Raw genomic sequence first — 17228 nt, forward strand, 5'->3', positions numbered from 1 at the left:
TTAACAGTACATCAGATTACAAGGTGTCCGTAGTTAACAGTACATCAGATTACAAGGTGTCAGTAGTTAACAGTACATCAGATTACAAGGTGTCCGTAGTTAACAGTACATCAGACTACAAGGTGTCCGTAGTTAACAGTACATCAGATTACAAGGTGTCCGTAGTTAACAGTACATCAGATCACAAGGTGTCAGTAGTTAACAGTACATCAGATCACAAGGTGTCCGTAGTTAACAGTACATCAGATTACAAGGTGTCCGTAGTTAACAGTACATCAGATTACAGGTGTCTGTAGTTAACAGTACATCAGATCACAAGATGTCCGTAGTTAACAGTACATCAGATTACAGGGTGTCCGTCGTTAACAGTACATCAGATTACAAGATGTCCGTAGTTAACAGTACATCAGATTACAAGGTGTCCGTAGTTAACAGTACATCAGATTACAGGGTGTCCCTCGTTAACAGTACATCAGATTACAAGATGTCAGTAGTTAACAGTACATCAGATAACAAGGGGTCCGTCGTTAACAGTACATCAGATTACAAGGTGTCCGTAGTTAACAGTACATCAGATTACAAGGGGTCTGTAGTTACTTCCATGTACAATAATTTGTTTGACATTTTTGTGGCAATGCATTATCTAAATATTACTTTCTCGTCAGTCAAGTTCATAGAAAATTTCACTTTCCAGTAGGGCAAGTTCATAGAAAATATCACTTTCCAGTAGGGCAAGTTCATAGAAAATTTCACTTTCCAGTAGGGCAAGTTCATAGAAAATTTCACTTTACCATCAGTTACCATGAGGAAAGTTCATAGAAAATATCACTTGCCCTGCAGCCAAATTAAAGTAACTGTTATAGCTTCAACTCAGGTTATGAGACCAATTATATATCAAACCCCGATATTCACAGTTCAATATTAAAATGCTATGACTGTTAACATTCATCAAACACACCCAATGTTACGTACCTCATCGCCTTTGTCTGCGACCACACATGATGATCCATCACCCAAATAATGGTGTCTCTTTACCTAGGAATAAACCAAGAAATATACACTTAGTAATGGTACCTATAGATAAATCTAATAATACCTTAGTAATGGTATAGATAAACTTTATACACTTAACTTAGTAATGGTACCTATAGATAAATCTAATAATAACTTAGTAATGGTACCTATAGATAAATCTAATAATAACTTAGTAATGGTACCTATAGATAAACTTTATACACTTAACCTAGTAATGGTACCTATAGATAAACTTTATACACTTAACTTAGTAATGGTACCTATAGATAAATCTAATAATAACTTAGTAATGGTACCTATAGATAAACTTTATACACTTAACCTAGTAATGGTACCTATAGATAAACTTAACCTAGTAATGGTACCTATAGATAAACTTTATACACTTAACTTAGCAATGGTACCTATAGATAAACTTTATACACTTAACTTAGTAATGGTACCTATAGATAAACTTAACCTAGTAATGGTACCTATAGATAAACTTAACCTAGTAATGGTACCTATAGATAAACTTTATACACTTAACTTAGTAATGGTACCTATAGATAAACTTAACCTAGTAATGGTACCTATAGATAAACTTAACCTAGTAATGGTACCTATAGATAAACTTTATACACTTAACTTAGCAATGGTACCTATAGATAAACTTTATACACTTAACTTAGTAATGGTACCTATAGATAAACTTAACCTAGTAATGGTACCTATAGATAAACTTTATAAACTTAACTTAGTAATGGTACCTATAGATAAACTTTATACACTTAACCTAGTAATGGTACCTATAGATAAACTTAACCTAGTAATGGTACCTATAGATAAACTTTATACACTTAACCTAGTAATGGTACCTATAGATAAACTTAACCTAGTAATGGTACCTATAGATAAACTTAACCTAGTAATGGTACCTATAGATAAACTTTATACACTTAACTTAGTAATAGTCCTATAGATAAACTTTATACACTTAACCTAGTAATGGTACCTATAGATAAACTTTATACACTTAACTTAGTAATGGTACCTATAGATAAACTTTATACACTTAACTTAGTAATGGTACCTATAGATAAACTTTATACACTTAACTTAGTAATGGTACCTATAGATAAATCTAATAATAACTATAGTAATGGTACCTATAGATAAACTTAACCTAGTAATGGTGTACCCAGTAGGAACATCAGGCTATTTTGAGCCTTTGGGGCAAAATGTAGGAACAAAACTAGAATTCCATAGAAACAGATGTGTCGCTTGCACTAACTTAAGTGAAAGGATGTCATGTTGAAAATTTCATGGTCACCATATATATGAAATGCATGATGTTTTCTGTTTTCTGAATAAGCCATATAATTATAACCTTTTGGCCAATGTCTACCATCACACTCTGGCCAAGTCTACCCATCACACTACTGGCCCAATGTCATGACCCATCACACTACTGGTCCAATGTCATAACCCATCACACTACTGGCCCAATGTCATGACCCATCACACTACTGGTCCAATGTCATAACCCATCACACTACTGGCCCAATGTCATAACCCATCACACTACTGGCCCAATGTCATGACCCATCACACTACTGGCCCAATGTCATAACCCATCACACTACTGGCCCAATGTCATGACCCATCACACTACTGGCCCAATGTCATGACCCAGCATACTACTGGCCAAATGTCCTGACCCAGCAAGCTACTGGCCAAATGTCCTGACCCAGCAAGCTACTGGCCTATGGCCAAATGTCATGACCCAGTGCCCCTTGATATGAGAAGAAGCTGTTTAAATATTTGATATTTGTTCTCTGGGACTTTGAACGTACATAGAGGTCATTCATTTGAATAAAGTTGGTAGACAAAGTGATTGCTATACTGTTAACTAATAAAGTGGGGGTATAATTACATGTCTCACACAGCATGAAAAAGGTGCCAATGCGAGAAGACTTTGTATAACGGAAGTTTACTTGTAACAACTGTAGAGGGTTATAATTATACTCATCTTTAATCTAAAACCACCGTGTTTTCTTACCAGATGGAGCAAATTTGTTATTTGCTGTTGACAGATTTTCTTTGGTAATAGGTAAGCTACCAAATGTGAACTGTCGTACGTCTTCCATAAACGGCAACTCAACATAGAGCAAACACTGAAAAACACAGTTGTACAGAATGAAATGATTGATGTTCTGACAAAGCAAAAATTACAATTCAGACCAGCTAATTTCAAAAATTGTATTATTCATATTGGATTCATTCAAAAAGTCACATTTTAGTCTCATCACAAAGCCACGTTATTGTCTCATCACAAAGCCACGTAATTGTCTCATCACAAAACCATGTAATTGTCTCATCACAAAACCACGTAATTGTCTCATCACAAAACCACGTTATTGTCTCATCACAAAACCACGTTATTGTCTCATCACAAAACCACGTTATTGTCTCATCACAAAACCACGTTATTGTCTCATCACAAAGCCACGTTATTGTCTCATCACACAACCACGTTATTGTCTCATCACAAAACCACGTTATTGTCTCATCACAAAGCCACGTTATTGTCTCATCACACAACCACGTTATTGTCTCATCACAAAACCACGTTATTGTCTCATCACAAAGACACGTAATTGTCTCATCACAAAACCACGTTATTGTCTCATCACAAAGACACGTAATTGTCTCATCACAAAGACACGTAATTGTCTCATCACAAAACCACGTTATTGTCTCATCACAAAGACACGTAATTGTCTCATCACAAAGACACGTAATTGTCTCATCACAAAGACACGTAATTGTCTCATCACAAAACCACGTTATTGTCTCATCACAAAGACACGTAATTGTCTCATCACAAAGACACGTAATTGTCTCATCACAAAACCACGTTATTGTCTCATCACAAAGACACGTAATTGTCTCATCACAAAGACACGTAATTGTCTCATCACAAAGACACGTAATTGTCTCATCACAAAACCACGTTATTGTCTCATCACAAAGACACGTAATTGTCTCATCACAAAGACACGTAATTGTCTCATCACAAAACCACGTTATTGTCTCATCACAAAGACACGTAATTGTCTCATCACAAAGACACGTAATTGTCTCATCACAAAGACACGTAATTGTCTCATCACAAAACCACGTTATTGTCTCATCACAAAGACACGTAATTGTCTCATCACAAAGACACGTAATTGTCTCATCACAAAACCACGTTATTGTCTCATCACAAAGACACGTTATTGTCTCATCACAAAACCACGTTATTGTCTCATCACAAAGCCACGTTATTGTCTCATCACAAAGACACGTTATTGTCTCATCACAAAACCACGTTATTGTCTCATCACAAAACCACGTTATTGTCTCATCACAAAACCATGTACTTGCAGTTAAGATACATCTAAGTTAGACACAGTTAATTAACTGTCAATCAACATGAAAGCTAGTGGTTGTTCAATGGTTCCTTTTGAATTAATCTCTAATAAAGAATTCCAGAAATCAAGGTAAGTCTAAATTTATAATTGCCGTTAGAAAACAAAATGGCAGCCAGAATATGGTAGAAGGTTTGGATCACATCGGATCCTTAGACAAAGACCACCAAAAGGGATACAGCTGTGTTACAGCTTAAATTCCAAAACCAGTTCAACAACAGTTGTCTAATCACTTAAAGCACATAGTATGGATTTAATATATACCAACTTTGAAAAGCTAAGCTCTTAATCAACAATGTACATTACCAAATAGTTAATTAAAATCACACAGGCAAGCAATATATAACCCTACCAGCAACGCCTCCATGGCATATCATTAAATGCATAGGAGTGTTTTTAGCTGAAGAAGAAATGAAGAATTTAAAGCTGGTTTAGAATTGGAGCTGCCACTTCTCTGATAAAATAATTAATACTTATTAAGTTCTACATAATCTTTATGAAAAAATAAACAAGAGGCCTAGAGGGCTTGTATTGTTCACCTGGATATTTATGTGATTATGGAAAAACACTCCCATTAGAGTTAAATAACAAACCCTTTATGATTCTGGGATCTGCCACTTAGTATCATGCCTTACAGCCAGCACTTTCCTTTAACTAACATAATTAGTGTACTGGTTCCAAACATCTGCTATTTTGACTTCAAAAACATTAGCAAAGAAACAAAATACACATTATACATGTACAATGATGTGACTCTTTGTTTAAAACATCACTAGACAGCGTAGATGTTTTACCTGTAAAGACCTTCATGCAAAATATTAGCATCACATTACTGAGTGCATGAAACCTGTGGAAAAATTCTTTGACCAAACATGTGATGGAAAAATAGATTGAAGGACAAAAGGCGACACTTGGTACCTGGACAAATCTGCGGCATTCAATAAGAGTGTAAAAAGTCACTAATGCTAAACTTGTCAGCCATCTTTGTTTTTACAAGTATACGCACCTCATATAGTCAGCTTTGACATGTGGTAGTATACACACCTCATAGTCAGCTTTGATGTGTGGTAGTATACGTACCTCATAGTCAGCTTTGATGTGTGGTATGAGACATCCCAACTTAGGTCCGGATGCTGCACTGTACACCCTCCTCACTATGGCAACCATGTTTGTCTCGTACAGCGCCTGTATTAGGGAGGACAGCGCCACTGCTGCAGCCTGTGATGGAAATATTGTATCAAGTGAAGTTCACTTATAGACAAACTGATGACGATCCATATATCAACAATGTTTTATTTGCAGGGCAAAATATTTTGAAGGGCCCTCCCTGGAAAATAACAATTTGCTTGTTTGCATTCATCCATTTTGTCATTAGTTTCATAATTATCCGCTATCCTCCAGTACATCAGATTACAAGGGGTCAGTAGTTAACAGTACATCAGATTACAAGGTGTCCGTAGTTAACAGTACATCAGATTACAAGGTGTCCGTAGTTAACAGTACATCAGATTACAAGGTGTCCCTCGTTAACAGTACATCAGAGTACAAGGTGTCCGTAGTTAACAGTACATCAGTTTACAAGATGTCCGTAGTTAACAGTACATCAGATTACAAGGTGTCAGTAGTTAACAGTACATCAGATTACAAGGTATCCGTAGTTAACAGTACATCAGATTACAAGGTGTCTGTAGTTAACAGTACATCAGATTACAAGGGGTCCGTAGTTAACAGTACATCAGATTACAGGTGTCCGTAGTTAACAGTACATCAGACTACAAGGTGTCAGTAGTTAACAGTACATCAGATTACAAGGTGTCCGTAGTTAACAGTACATCAGACTACAAGGTGTCTGTAGTTAACAGTACATCAGAGTACAAGGTGTCCGTAGTTAACAGTACATCAGATTACAAGGTATCCGTAGTTAACAGTACATCAGATTACAAGGTGTCCGTAGTTAACAGTACATCAGATTACAAGGGGTCCGTAGTTAACAGTACATCAGATTACAAGGTATCCGTAGTTAACAGTACATCAGACTACAAGGTGTCCGTAGTTAACAGTACATCAGATTACAAGGTGTCCGTAGTTAACAGTACATCAGATTACAAGGTGTCCGTAGTTAACAGTACATCAGATTACAAGGTGTCTGTAGTTAACAGTACATCAGATTACAAGGTATCCGTAGTTAACAGTACATCAGACTACAAGGTGTCAGTAGTTAACAGTACATCAGATTACAAGATGTCCCTCGTTAACAGTACATCAGATTACAAGGTGTCCGTAGTTAATAGTGTATCAGATTACAAGGTGTCTGTAGTTAACAGTACATCAGATTACAAGGTGTCCCTCGTTAACAGTACATCAGACTACAAGATGTCAGTAGTTAACAGTACATCAGATTACAAGGTGTCAGTAGTTAACAGTACATCAGACTACAGGGGGTCCGTAGTTAACAGTACATCAGAATACAAGATGTCAGTAGTTAACAGTACATCAGATTACAAGGGGTCCGTAGTTAACAGTACATCAGAATACAAGATGTCAGTAGTTAACAGTACAACAGACTACAAGGTGTCCGTAGTTAACAGTACATCAGAATACAAGATGTCAGTAGTTAACAGTACATCAGATTACAAGGGGTCTGTAGTTAACAGTACATCAGAATACAAGATGTCAGCAGTTAACAGTACATCAGATTACAAGGTGTCAGTAGTTAACAGTACATCAGATTACAAGGGGTCCGTAGTTAACAGTACATCAGATTACAAGGTGTCCGTAGTTAACAGTACATCAGATTACAAGGTATCCGTAGTTAACAGTACATCAGACTACAAGGTGTCAGTAGTTAACAGTACATCAGATTACAAGGTATCCGTAGTTAACAGTACATCAGATTACAAGGTGTTCGTCGTTAACTGTGTACATCAGATTACAAAGTGTCAGTAGTTAACAGTACATCAGATTACAAGGTGTCCGTAGTTAACAGTACATCAGATTACAAGGTGTTCGTCGTTAACTGTGTACATCAGATTACAGGTGTCCGTAGTTAACAGTACATCAGATTACAAGGTGTCCGTAGTTAACAGTACATCAGATTACAAGGGGTCCATCATTACATGTAACAGTACATCAGATTACAAGGTGTCCGTAGTTAACAGTACATCAGATTACAAGGTGTCCGTAGTTAACAGTACATCAGATTACAAGGTGTTCGTCGTTAACTGTGTACATCAGATTACAGGTGGCCGTAGTTAACAGTACATCAGATTACAAGGTGTCCGTAGTTAACAGTACATCAGATTACAAGGTGTCAGTAGTTAACAGTACATCAGATTACAAGGTGTCAGTAGTTAACAGTACATCAGACTACAAGGTGTTCGTCGTTAACTGTGTACATCAGATTACAAGGTGTCCGTAGTTAACAGTACATCAGATTACAAGGTGTCAGTAGTTAACAGTACATCATATTACAAAGTGTTCGTCGTTAACTGTGTACATCAGGTTACAAGGTGTCCGTAGTTAACAGTACATCAGATTACAAGGTGTCCGTAGTTAACAGTACATCAGATTACAAGGTGTTCGTCGTTAACTGTGTACATCAGATTACAGGTGTCCGTAGTTAACAGTACATCAGATTACAAGGTGTCTGTAGTTAACAGTACATCAGATTACAAGGGGTCCATCATTACATGTAACAGTACATCAGATTACAAGGTGTCCGTAGTTAACAGTACATCAGATTACAGGTGTCCGTAGTTAACAGTACATCAGATTACCAGGTGTCCGTAGTTAACAGTACATCAGATTACAAGGTGTCAGTAGTTAACAGTACATCAGATTACAAGGTGTCCGTAGTTAACAGTACATCAGATTACAAGGTGTCCGTAGTTAACAGTACATCAGATTACAAGGTGTTCGTCGTTAACTGTGTACATCAGATTACAGGTGTCCGTAGTTAACAGTACATCAGATTACAAGGTGTCCGTAGTTAACAGTACATCAGATTACAAGGTGTCAGTAGTTAACAGTACATCAGATTACAAGGTGTCAGTAGTTAACAGTACATCAGACTACAAGGTGTTCGTCGTTAACTGTGTACATCAGATTACAAGGTGTCCGTAGTTAACAGTACATCAGATTACAAGGTGTCAGTAGTTAACAGTACATCAGATTACAAGGTGTTCGTCGTTAACTGTGTACATCAGATTACAAGGTGTCCGTAGTTAACAGTACATCAGATTACAAGGTGTCCGTAGTTAACAGTACATCAGATTACAAGGTGTTCGTCGTTAACTGTGTACATCAGATTACAAGGTGTCCGTAGTTAACAGTACATCAGATTACAAGGTGTCAGTAGTTAACAGTACATCAGATTACAAGGTGTCAGTAGTTAACAGTACATCAGACTACAAGATGTCCCTCGTTAACAGTACATCAGATTACAAGGTGTCAGTAGTTAACAGTACATCAGACTACAAGATGTCCCTCGTTAACAGTGTATCAGACTACAAGATGTCCGTAGTTAACAGTACATAAGATTACAAGGTGTCAGTAGTTAACAGTACATCAGATTACAAGGTGTTCGTCGTTAACTGTGTACATCAGATTACAAGGTGTCCGTAGTTAACAGTACATCAGATTACAAGGTGTCAGTAGTTAACAGTACATCAGATGACAAGGTGTTCGTCGTTAACAATACATCAGATTACAGGTGTCAGTAGTTAACAGTGTATCAGATTACAAGGTGTCAGTAGTTAACAGTACATCAGACTACAAGGTGTTCGTCGTTAACTGTGTACATCAGATTACAGGTGTCCGTAGTTAACAGTACATCAGATTACAAGGTGTCAGTAGTTAACAGTACATCAGATTACAAGGTGTCCGTAGTTAACAGTACATCAGATTACAAGGTGTCCGTAGTTAACAGTACAACAGATTACAAGGTGTCAGTAGTTAACAGTACATCAGATTACAAGGTGTCCGTCATTAACAGTACATCAGATTACAAGGTGTCCGTCGTTAACAGTACATCAGATTACAAGGTGTCAGTAGTTAATAGTACATCAGATTACAAGGCGTCCATCATTAACAGTACATCAGATTACAAGGTGTCTGTAGTTAACAGTACATCAGATTACAAGGTGTCCGTAGTTAACAGTACATCAGATTACAAGGGGTCCATCATTACATGTAACAGTACATCAGATTACAAGGTGTCCGTAGTTAACAGTACATCAGATTACAAGGGGTCCGTAGTTAACAGTACATCAGACTACAAGGTGTCAGTAGTTAACAGTACATCAGATTACAAGGGGTCCGTAGTTAACAGTACATCAGACTACAAGGTGTCAGTAGTTAACAGTACATCAGATTACAAGGGGTCCGTAGTTAACAGTACATCAGACTACAAGGTGTCCATCGTTAACAGTACATCAGATTACATGGTGTCCGTAGTTAACAGTACATCAGATCACAAGGCGTCTGTAGTTAACAGTACATCAGATTACAAGGGGTCCGTAGTTAACAGTACATCAGATTACAAGGTGTCCGTAGTTAACAGTACATCAGATTATAAGGTGTCTGTAGTTAACAGTACATCAGATTACAAGGTGTCCGTAGTTAACAGTACATCAGACTACAAGGTGTCAGTAGTTAACAGTACATCAGATTACAAGGGGTCCGTAGTTAACAGTACATCAGACTACAAGGTGTCAGTAGTTAACAGTACATCAGATTACCAGGTGTCAGTAGTTAACGGTACATCAGATTACAAGGTGTCAGTAGTTAACAGTACATCAGATTACAAGGTGTCCATCGTTAACAGTACATCAGATTACATGGTGTCCGTAGTTAACAGTACATCAGATCACAAGGCGTCTGTAGTTAACAGTACATCAGATTACAAGGGGTCCGTAGTTAACAGTACATCAGATTACAAGGTGTCCGTAGTTAACAGTACATCAGATTATAAGGTGTCTGTAGTTAACAGTACATCAGATTACAAGGTGTCCGTAGTTAACAGTACATCAGATTACAAGGGGTCCATCATTACATGTAACAGTACATCAGATTACAAGGTGTCCGTAGTTAACAGTACATCAGATTACAAGGGGTCCGTAGTTAACAGTACATCAGACTACAAGGTGTTCGTAGTTAACAGTACATCAGATTACAAGGTATCCGTAGTTAACAATACATCAGATTACAAGGGGTCCGTAGTTAACAATACATCAGATTACAAGGTGTCCGTAGTTAACAGTACATCAGATTACAAGGTGTCCGTAGTTAAGAGTACATCAGATAACAAGGGGTCCGTAGTTAACAGTACATCAGATTACAAGGGGTCCGTAGTTAACAGTACATCAGATTACAAGGTGTCTGTAGTTAACAGTACATCAGATTACAAGGGGTCCGTAGTTAAGAGTACATCAGATTACAAGGGGTCCGTAGTTAACAGTACATCAGATTACAAGGTGTCAGTAGTTAACAGTACATCAGACTACAAGGTGTCCGTAGTTAACAGTACATCAGACTACAAGGGGTCCGTAGTTAACAGTACATCAGATTACAAGGGGTCCGTAGTTAACAGTACATCAGATTACAAGGTGTCCGTAGTTAACAGTACATCAGACTACAAGGGGTCCGTAGTTAACAGTACATCAGATTACAAGGGGTCCGTAGTTAACAGTACATCAGATTACAAGGCGTCCGTAGTTAACAGTACATCAGATTACAAGGCTTCTGCAGTTAACAGTACATCAGATTACAAGGGGTCCGTAGTTAACAGTACATCAGATTACAAGGTGTTCGTAGTTAACAGTACATCAGATTACAAGGGGTCCGTAGTTAACAGTACATCAGATTACAAGGCGTCCGTAGTTAACAGTACATCAGATTACAAGGCTTCTGCAGTTAACAGTACATCAGATTACAAGGTGTCCGTAGTTAACAGTACATCAGAGTACAAGGGGTCTGTAGTTAACAGTACAACAGATTACAAGGTGTCCATCGTTAACAGTACATCAGATTACAAGGTGTCCGTCGTTAACAGTACATCAGATTACAAGGCATCTGTAGTTAACAGTACATCAGATTACAAGGGTTCCGTAGTTAAGAGTACATCAGATTACAAGGTGTCCGTAGTTAACAGTACATCAGATTACAAGGTGTCCGTATTTAACAGTACATTAGATTACAGGTGTCCGTAGTTAACAGTACAACAGATTACAAGGTGTCCGTAGTTAACAGTACATCAGACTACAAGGTGTCTGTAGTTAACAGTACATCAGACTACAAGGGGTCCGTAGTTAACAGTACATCAGATTACAAGGGGTCAGTAGTTAACAGTACATCAGATTACAAGGTGTCCGTAGTTAACAGTACATCAGACTACAAGGTGTCCGTAGTTAACAGTACATCAGATTACAAGGTGTCCGTATTTAACAGTACATCAGATTACAGGTGTCCGTAGTTAACAGTACATCAGATTACAGGTGTCCGTAGTTAACAGTACATCAGATTACAAGGTGTCAGTAGTTAACAGTACATCAGATTACAAGGGTTCCGTAGTTAAGAGTACATCAGATTACAAGGTGTCCGTATTTAACAGTACATCAGATTACAGGTGTCCGTAGTTAACAGTACATCAGATTACAAGGGGTCCGTAGTTAACAGTACATCAGATTACAAGGTGTCTGTAGTTAACAGTACATCAGATTACAAGGGGTCCGTAGTTAAGAGTACATCAGATTACAAGGGGTCCGTAGTTAACAGTACATCAGATTACAAGGTGTCAGTAGTTAACAGTACATCAGACTACAAGGTGTCCGTAGTTAACAGTACATCAGATTACAAGGGGTCAGTAGTTAACAGTACATCAGATTACAAGGTGTCAGTAGTTAACAGTACATCAGATTACAAGGTGTCCGTAGTTAACAGTACATCAGACTACAAGGTGTCTGTAGTTAACAGTACATCAGATTACAAGGTGTCCGTAGTTAACAGTACATCAGATTACAAGGTGTCCGTAGTTAACTGTGTACATCAGATTACAAGGTGTCTGTAGTTAACAGTACATCAGAGTACAAGGTGTCCGTAGTTAACAGTACATCAGACTACAAGGTGTCTGTAGTTAACAGTACATCAGATTACAAGGTGTCCGTAGTTAACAGTACATCAGACTACAAGGTGTCAGTAGTTAACAGTACATCAGACTACAAGGGGTCCGTAGTTAACAATACATCAGATTACAGGTGTCCGTAGTTAACAGTACATCAGATTACAAGGTGTCAGTAGTTAACAGTACATCAGATTACAAGGGGTCCGTAGTTAACAGTACATCAGACTACAAGGTGTCTGTAGTTAACAGTACATCAGATTACAAGGTGTCAGTAGTTAACAGTACATCGGATCACAAGTGTCAGTAGTTAACAGTACATCAGATTACAAGGTGTCCGTAGTTAACAGTACAACAGATTACAAGGGGTTAGTAGTTAACAGTACATCAGATTACAAGGGGTCCGTAGTTAACAGTACATCAGATTACAAGGTGTCCGTCGTTAACAGTACATCAGATTACAAGGGGTTAGTAGTTAAGAGTACATCAGATTACAAGGGGTCTGTAGTTAACAGTACATCAGATTACAAGGTGTCCGTAGTTAACAGTACATCAGATTACAGGTGTCCGTAGTTAAGAGTACATCAGATTACAAGGTGTCCGTAGTTAACAGTACATCAGATTACAAGGGTTCCGTAGTTAACAGTACATCAGATTACAAGGTGTCAGTAGTTAACAGTACATCAGATTACAAGGTGTCCGTAGTTAACAGTACATGAGATTACAAGGTGTCCGTAGTTAACAGTACATCAGACTACAAGGTGTCCGTAGTTAACAGTGTATCAGATTACAAGGTGTCCGTAGTTAACAGTACATCAGATTACAAGGTGTCAGTAGTTAACAGTACATCAGACTACAAGGTGTCCGTAGTTAACAGTGTATCAGATTACAAGGTGTCCGTAGTTAACAGTACATCAGATTACAAGGTGTCCGTAGTTAACAGTACATCAGATTACAAGGTGTTCGTCGTTAACTGTGTACATCAGATTACAGGTGTCCGTAGTTAACAGTACATCAGAGTACAAGGTGTCCGTAGTTAACAGTACATCAGAGTACAAGGTGTCCGTAGTTAACAGTACATCAGATTACAAGGTGTTCGTCGTTAACTGTGTACATCAGATTACAAGGTATCCGTAGTTAACAGTACATCAGACTACAAGGTGTCAGTAGTTAACAGTACATCAGATTACAAGGTGTCAGTAGTTAACAGTACATCAGATTACAAGGGGTCCGTAGTTAACAGTACATCAGAGTACAAGGTGTCTGTAGTTACTTCCATGTACAATAATTTGTTTGACATTTTTGTGGCAATGCATTATCTAAATATTACTTTCTCGTCAGTCAAGTTCATAGAAAATATCACTTTCCAGTAGGGCAAGTTCATAGAAAATTTCCATTTCCCATAGGGGAAGTTCATAGAAAATATCACTTTCCAGTAGGGCAAGTTCATAGAAAATTTCCATTTCCCATAGGGCAAGTTCATAGAAAATTTCACTTTCCAGTAGGGCAAGTTCATAGAAAATTTCACTTTCCAGTAGGGCAAGTTCATAGAAAATTTCCATTTCCCATAGGGCAAGTTCATAGAAAATTTCACTTTACCATCAGTTACCATATGAGGAAAGTTCATAGAAAATATCACTTGCCCTGCAGCCAAATTAAAGTAACTGTTATAGCTTCAACTCAGGTTATGAGACAAAATATATATCAAACCCCGATATTCACAGTTCAATATTAAAATGCTATGACTGTTAACATTCATCAAACACACTCAATGTTACGTACCTCGTCGCCTTTGTCTGCGACCACACATGATGATCCATCACCCAAATAATGGTGTCTCTTTACCTAGGAATAAACCAAGAAATATACACTTAGTAATGGTACCTATAGATAAATCTAATAATAACTTAGTAATGGTACCTATAGATAAATCTAATAATAACTTAGTAATGGTACCTATAGATAAATCTAATAATAACTTAGTAATGGTACCTATAGATAAACTTGACTTAGTAATGGTACCTATAGATAAACTTTATACACTTAACTTAGTAATGCTACCTATAGATAAATCTAATAATAACTTAGTAATGGTACCTATAGATAAATCTAATAATAACTTAGTAATGGTACCTATAGATAAATCTAATAATAACTTAGTAATGGTACCTATAGATAAATCTAATAATAATTTAGTAATGGTACCTATAGATAAATCTAATAATAACTTAGTAATGGTACCTATAGATAAATCTAATAATAACTTAGTAATGGTACCTATAGATAAACTTCATACACTTAACTTAGTAATGGTACCTATAGATAAACTTAACCTAGTAATGGTACCTATAGATAAACTTGACTTAGTAATGGTACCTATAGATAAACTTTATACACTTAACCTAGTAATGGTACCTATAGATAAACTTAACCTAGTAATGGTACCTATAGATAAACTTTATACACTTAACTTAGCAATGGTACCTATAGATAAACTTTATACACTTAACTTAGTAATGGTACCTATAGATAAACTTTATACACTTAATTTAGTAATGGTACCTATAGATAAACTTGACTTAGTAATGGTACCTATAGATAAATCTAATAATAACTTAGTAATGGTACCTATAGATAAATCTAATAATAACTTAGTAATGGTACCTATAGATAAATCTAATAATAACTTAGTAATGGTACCTATAGATAAACTTGACTTAGTAATGGTACCTATAGATAAACTTTATACACTTAACTTAGTAATGCTACCTATAGATAAATCTAATAATAACTTAGTAATGGTACCTATAGATAAATCTAATAATAACTTAGTAATGGTACCTATAGATAAATCTAATAATAACTTAGTAATGGTACCTATAGATAAATCTAATAATAATTTAGTAATGGTACCTATAGATAAATCTAATAATAACTTAGTAATGGTACCTATAGATAAATCTAATAATAACTTAGTAATGGTACCTATAGATAAACTTCATACACTTAACTTAGTAATGGTACCTATAGATAAACTTAACCTAGTAATGGTACCTATAGATAAACTTGACTTAGTAATGGTACCTATAGATAAACTTTATACACTTAACCTAGTAATGGTACCTATAGATAAACTTAACCTAGTAATGGTACCTATAGATAAACTTTATACACTTAACTTAGCAATGGTACCTATAGATAAACTTTATACACTTAACTTAGTAATGGTACCTATAGATAAACTTTATACACTTAATTTAGTAATGGTACCTATAGATAAACTTGACTTAGTAATGGTACCTATAGATAAACTTGACCTAGTAATGGTGTATCCAGTAGGAACATCAGGCTATTTTGAGCCTTTGGGGCAAAATGTAGGAACAAAACTAGAATTCCATAGAAACAGATGTGTCACTTGCACTAACTTAATTGAAAGGGTGTCATTTTGAAAATTTCTTGGTCACCATATATATGAAATGCATGATGTTTTCTGAATAAGCCATATAATTATGAAGATGCAATTTCATGTGGCAATAAAGTGGTAGCAAAAAAAGTACTGAAGTACTGGAAATACTGAAGGAGGCATTTAGTAAGATATCTGAAAACTATCACCTTTAAATTAATGGTGACATCTAAAACAAGAGGGCCATGGTTCTTAACCGTCACCGGAGTTCTGAAATATTATTGACTCTTTTTGGCCCCCTGGGAGTTGATCAATCAGGCAAGTATTTACAGTCAAACCTGCTCTAATGACCACCTGTCTATAATGACAACCTGTCTATAACGACCACATGTCTTTAACGATCACCTGTCTATAATGACTACCTGTTTATAACGACCACCTGTCTATAATGTCTACCTGTTTATAACGACCACCTTTCTATAATGACTGCCTGTTTATAACGACCAATTTCCAGATTCCCCTCGAGATTGTACAATATAATGACTCTCTGTATAGCGACCACCTGTCTAATGTGACGAACGACCGGTGATTTTGGAATGGCGGTTGTTCGTTTATTTTCTATAGCGACCGATTTTTCTGCCATTTTCCGCTCTCAGCAGTCATCCCTCATAAAACCTCCAGAAAATTCAGACCCTTCGACCCTGGCCTAAATCAGATACCTTTCAACACTTGCACCAAAAGCTGATATTAGGAACCAACGCCAGCATCGAACTGACACCTCCTCTGCAAGATGGTATTCATGAGTTTATGAATGTTCATGAATATTCATCAAACACCTCTCATGAACTGTTATGAATAATTTACAAATTCATTAACATTCATGATTGTTAATCAGTATGTGATTATGAACTATTCATGAATTATTCATAACTGTTTCACAGGCTTTGTTTTATTGTTTTATTTTTGTTTAACGTCCTATTATCAGCCAGGCTGAGCCAGGGTGACAACCTAAGCTTTGAAAGTCGAGCTGAATACGGTATAGTGACATGGTGTTCTAACTCGATCTGTAATTCATTGTAACACAGCCACACATTACGTTACATTTAGATGTGGTAAATGTTAAGGGAATCTAGAAAAGGGTGACTGATGACAAGGGGACAAAGTGATCCCAAAGTGCCAGGATTCAAATGTTGACACAAAAACCATTAATTTTTTAAAC

At 36.7% G+C, this 17228-nt stretch overlaps 2 protein-coding genes across 2 annotated transcripts in view; both read right to left on the reverse strand.

The window, feature by feature from the left end:
• LOC117316966 (X-ray repair cross-complementing protein 5-like) overlaps window positions 1–2885 on the reverse strand; it is a 46259-nt gene extending 43374 nt beyond the window's left edge. The window contains exons 1-2 of the mRNA XM_033871745.1: window positions 2871–2885; window positions 973–1035 (exon numbers count right to left, since the gene is read on the reverse strand). Coding sequence (XP_033727636.1) covers window positions 973–1035; window positions 2871–2885 — 78 coding nt within the window. The remainder of the gene's footprint in view (window positions 1–972; window positions 1036–2870) is intronic.
• Window positions 2886–3038: 153 nt separating this feature from the next.
• On the reverse strand, window positions 3039–14447 carry LOC117316659 (X-ray repair cross-complementing protein 5-like). Its single transcript, XM_033871361.1, has 3 exons — window positions 14389–14447; window positions 5571–5708; window positions 3039–3191 (listed from the first exon to the last, which is right to left on the reverse strand). Exons 2-3 carry the CDS (start codon window positions 5655–5657, stop codon window positions 3054–3056), a joined length of 225 nt encoding a protein of 74 aa, XP_033727252.1. The 5' UTR covers window positions 5658–5708; window positions 14389–14447; the 3' UTR covers window positions 3039–3053.
• Window positions 14448–17228: the final 2781 nt, after the last annotated feature.

The sequence above is a fragment of the Pecten maximus genome, chromosome 18 (assembly GCF_902652985.1).
Source record: "Pecten maximus chromosome 18, xPecMax1.1, whole genome shotgun sequence".
NCBI lineage: Eukaryota > Metazoa > Mollusca > Bivalvia > Pectinida > Pectinidae > Pecten > Pecten maximus.